Source organism: Thamnophis elegans, chromosome 15, assembly GCF_009769535.1.
Source record: "Thamnophis elegans isolate rThaEle1 chromosome 15, rThaEle1.pri, whole genome shotgun sequence".
Classification (NCBI taxonomy): domain Eukaryota; kingdom Metazoa; phylum Chordata; class Lepidosauria; order Squamata; family Colubridae; genus Thamnophis; species Thamnophis elegans.
In genome coordinates this window covers 28,957,240-28,970,256 of record NC_045555.1, presented here as the reverse complement: position 1 = coordinate 28,970,256, position 13,017 = coordinate 28,957,240, and the positions used below count along the sequence as shown (strand labels likewise).

At 44.7% G+C, this 13,017-nt stretch overlaps 1 protein-coding gene across 1 annotated transcript in view; it reads right to left on the bottom strand.

The window, feature by feature from the left end:
* The window catches only part of CAMK2G (calcium/calmodulin dependent protein kinase II gamma), a 191,774-nt gene extending 179,014 nt beyond the window's left edge, over positions 1-12,760 (bottom strand). The window contains 2 exon segments of the mRNA XM_032231649.1: positions 9,754-9,848; positions 11,782-12,760. Of these exon segments, the coding sequence (XP_032087540.1) occupies positions 9,754-9,848; positions 11,782-11,846 (160 nt within the window). The 5' untranslated portion in view covers positions 11,847-12,760.
* Between the last annotated feature and the right edge of the window lie 257 nt (positions 12,761-13,017).

Below are 13,017 nucleotides of genomic sequence, written 5' to 3'. Positions count from 1 at the left end.
TCCGAGTCCTCAACAATGACTAGCAGGGGCATTGTTACCCATGTGAAAGGCATCAGGTCAATCCTCATCAGCCCAAAAGGCTACCAGAAATGTGGAAGTTAACTTATAGAACTCCTGCTCATGACAGCTGTCCATATAGATCCCATGGCCGGAAGTCCACACTATGCATCAGATTTGTGCTGAGTAAAACTGTTTAATCCAAGCATACATCAAAGAGGCTGATTTTCTGGCTTCAATATCAGCCATTTTTGCAAAGTTCACTGGTAGGCATCTGTCCAAGATTTTAGATTCTTATATAATGCAGCAATTATGGCATTAGAGTTTGCACAAGAATTGAAAGAGACTCTTCTGTGGTGGAGTGAATCTTCATCTATTTAGCCATAAAGTTAACTCAATCCAAGACTCCCTTCAAGACATTTCCTGAAAACAAGGTCTACAGTCACATTAGTATGAATAAGAACCCAAATGATATGCTTTTTCTGAAATGAGATAACAAATTTGCTGCAGCATTTAACAATGGGGAATCATCACATTGTTCAACATTTTCTGAAATAGTATAGGTTCTCCTGCTTCAGTAGAGGGCTGGTCTAGAAGACCTCCAGGCTCTCTTCCAGCTCATTCATTCTATTCTATTCTCTATTGTTTCCATTTCTCGAGAATATTGTGTATTTTTGTGTTTAAATTTATCTCCATTTACATAAAATATGTATTTGAACTGAATTTCTAAAAACAATGCCATTTTAAAACCATTTAACATAAATAGAAGTTGTACGAATCCATTATGCTACTAATATTATGAGGCAATTCATCCCCAGAAATGAAAGCTCTTTTCCCCATAGAGAAAGATACTTGCTGCATAATTCTAATGCATATCCGAACTGCATCAGTGAATTTATAAATGAGACAAGATTTGGACTAGAAGGATCTAAACTCAAATTATGGCCTTTGTCACTGTGCATTTTTCTTTCACTTTATCAAACACTGACAGCCATCTTCTAATTGGCAAGTCACGTCCCTATTATTTCAATGTTTTGTGCTTCCTGCAATCAGTCTGCATTTCATGCGTTTTTCTCCAGATTTCCAAGACAAATTCACAAATTTCTGGAAAACTTAACTAGATATTAAAGCTAACTAGCTTTCTAGCGATTGCTACTCCAGAAAGGCACCACTTATTTCTCTAGGAAAGTGTGGATGTTGCAGATATATCCAGATTTCTTCCCAAATGAAGACATTTGTGCCCCTTTTCAGTTATCAGATAAATGGATTGGATTGTTGTTGTTTTTTCCATTGTATTCTGCAGATTCCACACAAAAAATTGTTAGGCTTTCATGAAAAAGGAAGGAGGAAAATATCAGTTGAACATAGCCAATTTTTTATTACTAGAGCTTTGCTTCTTGACTGGGAATTCTGGGAAACTAACAGATTCTTCAGTATAGAAAAGTTTAAAACATGATCCCAAAACTGAAATTTGAAAGCCACTTTGGTGTAGTGCTTAGGGCAGGGGTGTCCAAACTTGGGAACTTTAAGACTTGTGGACTTCAACTCCTGGCTGGCTGGGGAATTCTGGGAGTTGAAGTCCACAAGTCTTAAAGTTCCCAAGTTTGGGCACCCCTGGCTTAGGGCACAGGACTAGAAACTGGGAGATCGTGAATTCTACTCCGCACTTTAAGCACAAAGCTTAAAGTGATCTTGGGCCAGTGTCTTTTTCTCACATCTAGGAAGGAGGCAATGGCAAACCACTTCTGAAAAACCAAGAAAACTCTAGGGACTTGTCCAGGAAGCATCAAAGAATTGGACACAAGCGAAAGGAAAAAAGAAAGCCCTGTCTAACAAAAGCATATTACCAAATATTATTACTTGAATATTGTTACTTGGGTAGTTCTATATTTGTTTTGTTATTCAGTAAAATTTTAACAGACTAGTCCTTGTCAACCTTGCCCTTTTAAACTCCAATATTGTATCTGTGTCAATTTCAATCACTTGAAGATGAATCACAAATTATTTTCAGCACAAAGACTTGTGATAGTTAGCTCTACAGCTAATTTGTACATTAAATCAAAACAATCCAGTCGGAGATTCAAAAACCATCTGCTGACTTTCCAAGTTAAATTTGATTCCTTCTACTCAGTTACCTATTTCCTGAAGCTCTTTTACCCATCTGTACTCAGATATTATTTGGTCTTACTGTATTTAATCATTTTGTTCACTTTCACATACTTGAGGTTTTTTTTCTTTTAGCCAATTTCAAATCAACACCTTAACTCTAATTTTCATTCCTGACTACACTGCCTTGTAACTGTGCCTGGAATCTAAAGCTTCATAGTCCATCTACTCTTAGGGAGAATGGGAGGAAGCAATTTGATTAGGTAGCAGAAACACCCCATACCTCACTTAAAAATAATTTTCAATGCAAGACTGGTCAACCCACATTACACTCTCGCTGCACTCCACGACTGGCTGAATTTGGGCAATGTGATGCCAACATTGATACTGGCCTGTTTTGAGGTGGTTTTACAGAGTGAAGACCAGTGATGGGATTCAAATAATTTAACAACCGGTTCTCCGCCATAATGACCAGCTGGGTAGGCATAGCTCGGTGGTCATGTGACAATGTCGCCATGGCCAACTCACGTCGATGGGTTCTTCGCCTTAGCTGTTACAATGTAATAAGGGTTAACTGGAGAGGCAGTTTCTGTAAGCAGGGCAATAAAAGATTAGGCTAGAAACAACACCAGAATTTTTCCTTCCTGCCTTCCTTACAGGATTAGCCCTGTAAAGGGGGGAAAAATAAAATAAGATTTCTTCCAACAACCAGTTCTCCCGAATAGGTGCGAACCGGCTAAATCCCATCACTGGTGAAGACCTAAAATGAGCATTTTACCTCCCAACTCTCATCCATATAAAACTAAGCTAAAATATTACCAGGGTACTCCTAACATGTCATCTATGGAGATTCTCAATCATCCAGGTCATGTTGTCCCAAAGACGATTTTCTAAAAGGCAACTAAAAAGTAAAGGTAAAGCTTCCCCTCGCACATATATACTAGTCTTTCCCAACTCTAGTGGGCAGTGCCCATCTCCGTTTCAAAACTGAAGAGCTAGCGCTGTCTGAAGATGTTTCCATGATCATGTGGCCGGCATGACTAAGTGCCAAAGGTGCACAGAATGCTGCAGGGGTGGGTTGCTGCCAGCATTGTTGCCAGCTCGCTTTGCGCCCGTGTGCACTGTCGATTGTTAATTGTTCTGCGCATGCGCAGAACATGAAAAAATTAGTAAAAAAACATGTTGGCAAGGTCACACCAACCAGGGAACCAGTTTGGGGGCATGGCCAGCCTGGGTCACTACTGATTCAGGCAACCAAGGCCAAAATACCACTAACAGCTCGCCCAAACTGGTGCAAACCGGTAGCAACCCACCTCTGGGATGATGTTACCTTCCCACCAAAGGTGGTTCCTATTTTTCTATTTCCATTTTTACATGCTTTCGAACTGCTAGGTTGGCAGAAGCTAGAACAAATAATGGGAGTTCAATCCATTATGTGCCACTAGGGATTCCAACCACTGAACTGCCGACCTTCTGATCGAAAAGCTCAGCGTCTTAGCCAATGAGCCACCGTGTCCCTTCAAAAGGCAACTAAGACTTTGTTTTTTCTTTGAAAACATTTCGCTTTTCTTCTGAAGCTTCTTGGGCGAGAAGCGAAGCATTTTCAAAGAAAAAAAAAAACCAAGAAAGTCCAGTTCCCTTTTGGACTTTCAGGTCCAAAACCTTGGGTCCTACTATGTCTCTTCCGTTGATATCACAATGTCACTGGATGAGTTCCAGCATCTGCTTCAAAAGGACGGTTGGTACTTCCAACCCCCCCCCCCACAAATGCTCCCCAGCCCTGTAAACTGAAAGAAGAGCAACACCTGTCATTTTATCAAGCCAAATTAGACCCTAATGAGGAAGTAAGGAAGTTGCTAAAAGATCCAACTGCATCAGCGCCATTCCTGGACCTTCAGTAGCTCTTGTTTAAGCCCAAGAATGAGGGAGGGGAAGGGGTTGTTATCTCACCTTTCTCCATACACTTTTTCCTTTCTGGATTATCTCTTTTGTTTGTAAGGCTACAGCATAGAATGCAGTTTTCATTGATTGTACGTAAGCCACTTGGGGAGCTTTTGTTTGAAGGGCAGGATAAAAATGCTATAAATAAATTAGATTTATTTGGTTGGGTGATATGGGGTCATTCACGTCATTCCACCACAATTTTCTCCGGGGCTCCCTTGTCTAATACAACTGGCTGCAGAAAAAGGGAAAAGACTTTTCTTGACTGTTTAGTGAGACAAACATTACAGCAAGTCACAACCTTAATGCAAATTAGTTCCTCAATGACCCATTATTTAATTACATGAAGAACAGGATGCTTAATTGCAACATGACCAAGCAAGGAAGTAGTGCCTCTAGGCTTAAGGCTGAGTAATCACTATGAAAAGTGGGTCTCTTCCAGACAAAAAGAAAAAAGAAAATGGAACAGCCTGAACATCCAGTAAAAGAATGAAAGCAACCATTGGCCCAGTTTTGATATTTAACTTTCAACTGGAATAATATCTTGTTGCTTCCAACACCATCGCTACTGAGCTAGAGGTACTCAACCGCTTATCTGGTGTAGGTAGTCCTCGACCTGCAACCACATTTGAGCCCAACATTTCTGTTGCTAAGTGAGATAGTTGTTAAGTGAGCTTTACCCCATTTTACAACCATTCTTGCCACAGCTATTGAGTAAATCATTGCAGTGGTTAAATTAGTGACATGGATGTTAAGTGAGTCTGGCTTCCCCATTGACATTGCTTGTCAGAAGGTCGCAAAAGTCATGGAGACGAGTCAGTTGCCAAGTGTCCGAATTTTAATCACATGGCCATGGGGATGCTGCAACAGTTGTAAATGTGAAAAAACGGTCGTAAATCACTTTTTTCAGTGCCATTGTAACTTCTAACAACTAATAGTTATAAGTCAAGGACTACCTGTATTTAACCAGAGTCTTGACTTGCATTGCTACTCCAGAGCCCTGAAAAAACTGAGCACATTTCAAGGTCTCCCGTAGCAACATCTGACCAGTCCATCCTCTGCCAGGTTTTACTCATTCTTTACCTACAGGAATTCAAATGGTTCCTCTGGCTTACTCTTTTCCTATCCGTTCTCTTCTGGGCACCTTGACCTGCTGCTGGACACCAGAGATCATCAGTGTTATATAAGGAGAATGGAGGAGGCAAATGTTTTTCTTGCCTATTTTGCTGGCCTAAAGACGGGAAAGGAAGCAGAAGCTTAGCTGGAGGGATGAGAGCAGGCCACACTTATGCCTCACTCCAAAAATGGATAAAAACTGCATCACTGTTCATAAATTTCAGCAGCTTGGTTTCAGCCAAATTTGGGAATGGGAATGAATGGAAGGCATCTCCCCTCCCAAAGGCCTCCTAGCATTATTTTGGAAAAGAAGAAGAAAATGCCATGTAACTTCATCTATTTTCTCATCAATTTTCACAGAACATTATCTTGGCATGGCTGATGGGGCGTCAGGCATGGCCTGTGGCCCAGGAATTGCCTCTGTTCCTTGCTAGGCAAACAAGCTTGATGAAACAGGTTTGGCTTGTTTTATTTTATCCATTCTGAAAATATTCTATTAGTACTTTTTACAGAAAGAAGTGACCCCTCAAAGAGCGCAAAGGAAACTCAAGTGACTTCAGCACAGATATCATGAAATGAAAAGCTACAACAGCAGGCAAACATTTCAGAAACAGTTTAATCGTCTGCCCTTCTCTCCTAAAGTGATGTCCGAAACAAGTTCAATGCTTTTTTTCCAGTTATGAAATCAATTCTGCACTAAAGTTGCAGCCATGACAGCTACTATTCTAAATCCACGTCAAGGTTTAGTAGTGCGAGATGCTTTACAATGCAAGGTATTATCTGCACCTAAGTCAAGCGTCTATCTCTTGTGTTGCGGGCAGAGAACGAGAGATTCAAGAGAAGAGGAAGGAAAGAGGGTTGCACAGCAAGCTAATCCACCGCCTTCCTTACTTGGAACAGCAGTAGATCGCAGTTCTTCAGCCTTGCTTCTGCTAACCTCAAGCTAGTTAAGAGCACAGAACAAAGAAAGATTTCAACGGCCACTCGGGTAATGAAGCAAACGTTCTCTTCTCTTTTCAGGGTCTCTGCCAGCATCAAGAATCTTGGCTCCCACAGAAGCGCATACTAAGAAATGCAAGCTGCCCCACTCCAAACCAGTTTTACTTCACAGATAAGAGGGTGACATACACTAAAGCACGTGACTCAAGAGAGTACTGAAATGGTAAAAAAGCGTACTTGCTAGAGGAAACCCTGCACCACAAGCTTTTCTTACAAGCAGCCTGAATTTGTAAAGAAAGCGATGGGGTGGGGAGATCTCACTGCCACTTTGCAGCTGGCCTTACTGTGGCTCCAATGCTTTCTGAGCCGAGTATTTAGTCATAGTCTTGACTCACATTGCTGCTCTGAAGCACCAGAGAAACTAAACACCTCTTAGGTCACCCAGAGCTATATCTGATCCTACGCCCTCTGCCAGATTCCTTTTTCCAGCCGAGGCTCTTTATATGCAGAGACCAAAAGGGTTCCTCTTGGTGTTTTCTGACTTTATATATTTTCCTACTTTGCTCTTCTATTCAATATGTAATACTCAGGACTCCGCCCTTCAGAATTTTCAAAAATGCTGAAATGAATTAATCCACCATCACCATCCTCAAGCATGATTGTTTATCACTGATGTTATTTAGAACAGGGGTCTCCAACCTTGGCAACCTTCATCCTGGAGGACTTCAACTCCCAGAATTCCCCAGCTAGCTGGCTGGGGAATTCTGGGAGTTGAAGTTCTCCAGGCTGAAAGTTGCCAAGGTTGGAGACCCCCGATTTAGACAATCAAGCCTGAAATCAGCTAGAATAACTAACTGCCTATTACTTTCTTGACTAGTGATAATGAGTCATGTTTTATTGCAGCTCAATAGTCGTCTGGGCCCTTAAATTCTTATTCCATGATTTAGATATCATGACAACTGACAGATTTTGTTTCTTGTAATTTTCACACCCTTATCACAATCTGCACCATCACTCTGTATGTGTACTGTGGTTTATTTTGCCATCTCCACATAGTGGTGATTCAGAAGGAACAGATTTGTATGGCAATCTTGTTGCACACAACATATGGTCAAAGCAAAGCCCAACTTCAGACACATTTTCCCACATAACAGAGCAACCAATAATCTGAGCCCAACCGGAGGAAAATGACAGCAGAACCAACAGCAATAGGAATTCATGTTGAATATGCCATTTTCCTTGCAGATGTGCCCATAGCAAGAGTTGACCCATGTTTTTCCTGGGAGAGATAAAAAGTGATCTTCCCCTTCCATCTTTATGTGGTATGCTTGTAATCAGGAATCAACTTAGATGCCATTGTCACTTTAGACCAATTACTCATTTATATTTTCTGCCTTATAATGGTTCCTAAACTCTGGACAGCTTTGAGATGTCATATCTTATTAGAAAAAAAAATAAGGCAATATCTGCTATTATCACCAAAAAACAACTCGCTGTGATTCCTGGCACCACTAATATTTGTATTGATTTTGCCAGAACACCTACCTCCATTCAATACTGAATGCTATTGCCGATTTGTAGACGCTGAAGCCTGGTTATCTGACTGTTCCATCTTACAATAAGTCAATAATAAATCTCCATTCTTCCCAGATACGGACTCTTTAGTCCAATGATTTTACTTTTGCTAATAAATAAATGAATACATTAAATAAATAAATCCACACCTAATTTCTCTTACACCATAATCTATGACTAAATATATCATTTTTTTCACTTTGAAATTATTCTTCCAAAGCTGCATAAATTTGTCAGGAATTTGAATAAAATTATGTACTCTTTTTAATGAAGTTTGGTGCACTATTTTTTTTTTTGTAACCCATTATCCTTTCTCCCACCTGATAAACCTCTCTGACTGGGGTATGTCAGAGAAACCAAAACTGCAGCACGGTATTACCTGCCCTAATTATTGCTTTATAGTTCTTTTATAGTTGTTCCAAAATGCATTGAAAAACCAAAAACCAGACCAATGCAACACTTACAAGGGGTACTGGGAAATTCTAATTTCCACTGAGACATTAAGGTAATTGTTACGACAACTGACATCTTTCTTATATAATAGGATGAAAAGAAATCAGGGACTGCAGGGGCAAAAAGACACAAATGTGGTAAATAAAAACAATCATAATCTATATTTTGTAGTAGGATATGGAGAGAAGAGTTTTCTCTACCAACTCTGCACCTGCTTATGTCTCTGATTTTCCACCATCTATAATGGTTGAAAAAGCATTTGTGGAATCTCAGTTTCCTCCCCATGTTGAGAAGCAGGCACCCCTTCCTCAGATTCATGGCAAGCTTATGTATGAACAAGGAATTTCCTGGTTGGAAGCTCTTAAGCCAGAGCAAAGGAAGGCCACCGATGTTGCTTAACAGGCTGAGGCTGTTAGTCTCGAAGTTGCTAAAAAGGAGGGGGGAGGAAATCAAGAGGACGCTGAACTGAAGATGCAATTATAGACGTCATGGAGGAATTACAAGAAGAAACAATAACATTAATATTGCAACAAAGACAATTCTTTAATTCAAGAACTGCATGCCATCAGCTAGATGCACTGAAACCTGAAAACAGGTAATTGCAAAATGAATAAAGAAATATCGCATTGATTAGGATTAAATCAATACCCTGGTTTCACTGAAAATATCATGATACATACTGGTTAATTACGCAGAATAAGTAAACATTTGCTACCGAAGCCACTGAGTAAGTAAATACTTGTACTTGAACTGGATTATTACACATTTTATGCCACTGCAAGCTACTCAAAACAGTATGAAAGCATGATGGCATGTTATTATGGGCGTCTTCAAGTATAAACAGGGGTCTTGGTTGAGTAGACAAGCATCATGGAATACATCATTTTAAGCATAATATGAGTACCATTTCGCACATATACTCAAGTAGTGTGGAGTTGACGTTGTGACTTTATTATTGACTCTTTTTGTTTCTTTATAAATTCCACACAATATTTTTTTCACATGTCAAATTCCCAGGCTATGCTAAATAATAGTCACAAAATCAAGTCCCAAATTGCAACACTAAAAACAAAAGCATTATTGCTTCAAATGCCATCAGCTTAAGGACAAGGGTTCTAGTCAATTCCTCTAACAACCCCCTTTCTTTCTGATTCCAACATTCTTCTAGGCTTCAAAATATGAAATAAAATACACCTGAATTGAAGAAGCCTGATGTAATCTTTTGGGCCAATTTCAATGCAGCTCTATCTAAGCAAAGTTATTTAGAACTAAGCCCCTGTGAGTTTAAAAGGAATCAGTCCAAATACATAGTGCATTCTATACTTCTGAAAGTATAACACCAACTCCCTAATAGTTTGAGTGAGTTATCAGGTAGGTGGTTAATCCGATGCTCACTATTAAGCATCAGTTCATGATGTTCCAGACTTTAGTATCTGGTAAGAAATGAATTCCTTCTAACTATGAGCTTGGAGGCAGCATATTCCAAAATCAAAGCCAAAAGAAACACCGATTCCAAGGAGATCAATGATGACATTTGCCGCAATGTATCAATTAAGAGTCTTGCAATCAATTCTCCAATATTATCCTGTATAGGAATTTGATTAAAACCAATGCTCAGATACTTACCTCTTGCTGACAGCTTCTTGGTATTGATGATCTTTGCAGCAAATTCTTGAGATGAGGTTTTTTTCACGCATCTCCGCACCACTGAGAAAGCACCCCTAGAAGAAATAAGGAAAGGCTGATCCCATGAAACTGAATAAAAAACAAAGGATTAAATCTGTCAAGGTGTTTAATTAAAGAATCCATATGCTCAATTTGTTATAGAACTAAAAACTGAAAAAACATATTAGAATAGGAGAAGGAGCTTCCAAGAAATCAGGTGGTCTGGAAAACAGCCAGCATGGGTAAAAAAAAAGTGACAAGTTTTGAGGTTTGTTAACTTAATTTACTCTTGGATTCCAGCCTGACCTCCCACTATCACTTTGGACACAGAAACAGGGATTGCAGCTGAAATGTAGTTTGTGGCTCAATGGATTATACAAACTAAACTAATGTGGTTATTTCACGGTTCAGTGTGTTCTGTGACTATTGCTAATTTGATTAACCATGAACACAGTCCCACATGAGCTCACTGTAATCCATTACTCACTTTCTTCAATAGAGCCCCCCACCAAAAAAAATACATTGGATAGCTCAGTACCAAGCTGTCCAAAGCAGCAGAGCAAATGGACGGGAAAATCTCAAATGGTCACTCCTACTCCAGTTTTCTAGCACTCATCTGCAGAGGTGAAATTCTGTTGCTCTAATGGGAAGAGCCTTGATGTGTATTTTGTAGTGGCCTTTTATAACACAGCCAATCCAAATTTAACAAGGGAAGCCCCAGTCCTAAGACGGACAAGCACAGGCCACCACAAAGCAGCTTCCTCAAAAGTAGTCATAGTGCGGACAAAGAAGTTTGGGAGCCCCCATTTCTCTGAGAGGAGAAACCGGATCTCCATCTTGTCTGGTGCTCAGAAAGGAAGGACAGCACCCTGAAATAGGGGCCAGCACAGAAAGCAAGGAAAATACCACCCCCAGCCTCTTCCCCTTGAGGGAGTCAGTTTGCAGCTTGGTGTGAATGGCAGAAGATATCCTCTACCTCCAATTTTTTTTGGGGGTGTGTGTGAAGAGAATCTCAGACACCCTATGGTAAAGTTAGAATAGATTAGAATTGTTATTGCAGACCAGAATTAAGTTTGAAAGTCAGCAGTGGACTTGCCCATTGCAAGGCAAAGGATTCCAAAGGAGCCTTCATGGGCACTGAAATGCATCTACCTAAGGGACCCTTTCTAGATGGAGCCCCAGCTGCTCCTACCTCAACTCCAGGCCCGATGGAGACGTTTCCCTCACCGGCATCCACCCGCATCCATTCCTGCACAGTGAAAGTTACAAAGGGCCACCCCGAGGTCCAAGACCGTCCAGGAGGGATGCGCAGAGCTGGGGCCAAAAGAAGACACCCCCCCCGGGTCTCCCTAACTGCCTCCCAGCCCAGGCGCCCTTCCTCCGCCTACCAGGGGCCCCTAGGAGAAAAACGCAGACGGGGAGGCAGAAGCGGCGCAGGGCGAGGAACGGGCGAGGGAGGCATCAGAACGATCTCGCTGGAGGAAAAACGTAGCAACGGTCTTTGCCGTAATGCAGAAGGGAGCCCGGGGGGGGGGGGGAGTCTGGAAGTTGGACAGGTGAGCCCGGCCTTCCTTACTTCCCAGCGGCAGCGCCCAGATGGGCTCCGCAGCCACGAGGTCCCCAGAGCGGCGGGCGCCGGTGCCGCAGCTCCCTGGGCCGGGTTCCGCGCCCCCCCCCCCCCGCCACGGGCTGCCTGGGCGCTGCGCAGCCCCTTCCGCCCCCGCCGGCCGCAGAAGTTGCAGCTCGCTTGAGCAACTACGGCGGAGCGGGCAGCGCTGCTCCTGCGCAAGACGGGCGGGTAGCGGCGGCCGAGGCGACTGCCCGGGGAGAGTGGCGGAAACACCGCAGTGCCCGGGGCTGAGCGGGGGCCCCTGCCAAGCCCGGGGAAGGAGGGAGCGAGCTCTCGGGAGGCCGAGGCCAGGGCGACCGCCAAGGCTCCAGGGCTCCGGAAGGGGCGGCAAGGACGGGGCGGACGGGCGGGCGACGTACTTGCCGAGCTCCTCGTAGAGCTGGTATTCGTCGGTGAAGCGCGTGCAGGTGGCCGGGGCGGCCATGGTGGGACTGCGGGAGGCGGAAAAGCTCGGCCGGCACGTCGGCTGGCTCAGCAGCAGCGCCGCCGCCGCAGGAGACACATCGGACTGGGCGAGGCTCCGGCGGCGCTGGCGAAGGCAGACCAGCGCGCTCCTCCTTCCCGCCTCCGGCCGCTGCGGCTCCGGCTCTTCCTCCTCCTCCTCCTCCTCCGCTGCTGTTGCTGCTGCTGCTGCTGCTGCCGCCGGCGCGCCTCCCCGCCCGCTCCACTGCGCACAGTCCCGACCCCGACACAGAAAGGAGGCGGCGTCTGGAGGCAGCCCGGGCCGGCCGCCAGCACCGCGAGATCTCCGCGGCCGAGCATCCACGGAGCCGCCGCCAAAGCCGCCTCCCCGAGGGCCCGCGGAAGCGCCGCGTTTGCCGGGCGGAGTGGCGGAGACTGTGCCTGCGTGACAGGCCGTGAGCGCCGCTTTTCTCCCCGGAGCAGCAGCGCTTGCCCGGCCGAAAGCGAAGGGGCGAGCGGGTCTTGGTTCGCCCTCTAGGCCCCCGCGGCCAGGAAGGGTCCCAGCTACGGGAGGCTTTCCAGCAGGTGCGGCCCGTGCTCCCACACGCGGCGCTGCTCCTCCGCTTTCCGGCCTGACGGCGGGTGTGGCCGCCGCCTGAACCCCGCTTAGTAGGCGGGCGTCACTGCAAGGCCAGGCCGGGCACGGGCGAGGGGCAGCGGCTGCGCAGGGCCCAGAGGCCGAGGAGAAGGCAGCGGGGGGGGGGGGGCGGTGGCAGGGCTGCCTTCGGGTTCTTCCTTTGGTTACGGGGCGTGTGGCCTGCTTGCCCCTGGCCGAAATGTCGGGGGGGGGGGACTCTGAAGGCCTCGGGGTCTTGGGGGCCACGCACTCTGAAGTCGATGGGCGGCTGCTGGGCAGAAGAATCCGGACGGCGAAAGAAGCGCCGTCCACCACGTGTTATTGGTTGCCAGGTTTTCCTATCCTTTACCTGGCCTATTAAAAGCACACGGGGGAGGTTTGTACCGAATACCTGGCTGCGAATTAATGGGCCGGATTTTAGCCTGGCCCGTTTCGCAAGATAAGAGGGTGTATTAACGGGAGAGAGCGGCCAAATTGCTCTGTTCTCTATTCTTGCCTGCAGCACCAATAACGAAGCCCCCGTCGACGTCTTTGCTAGCAGCCTGCAGGCTCTGAA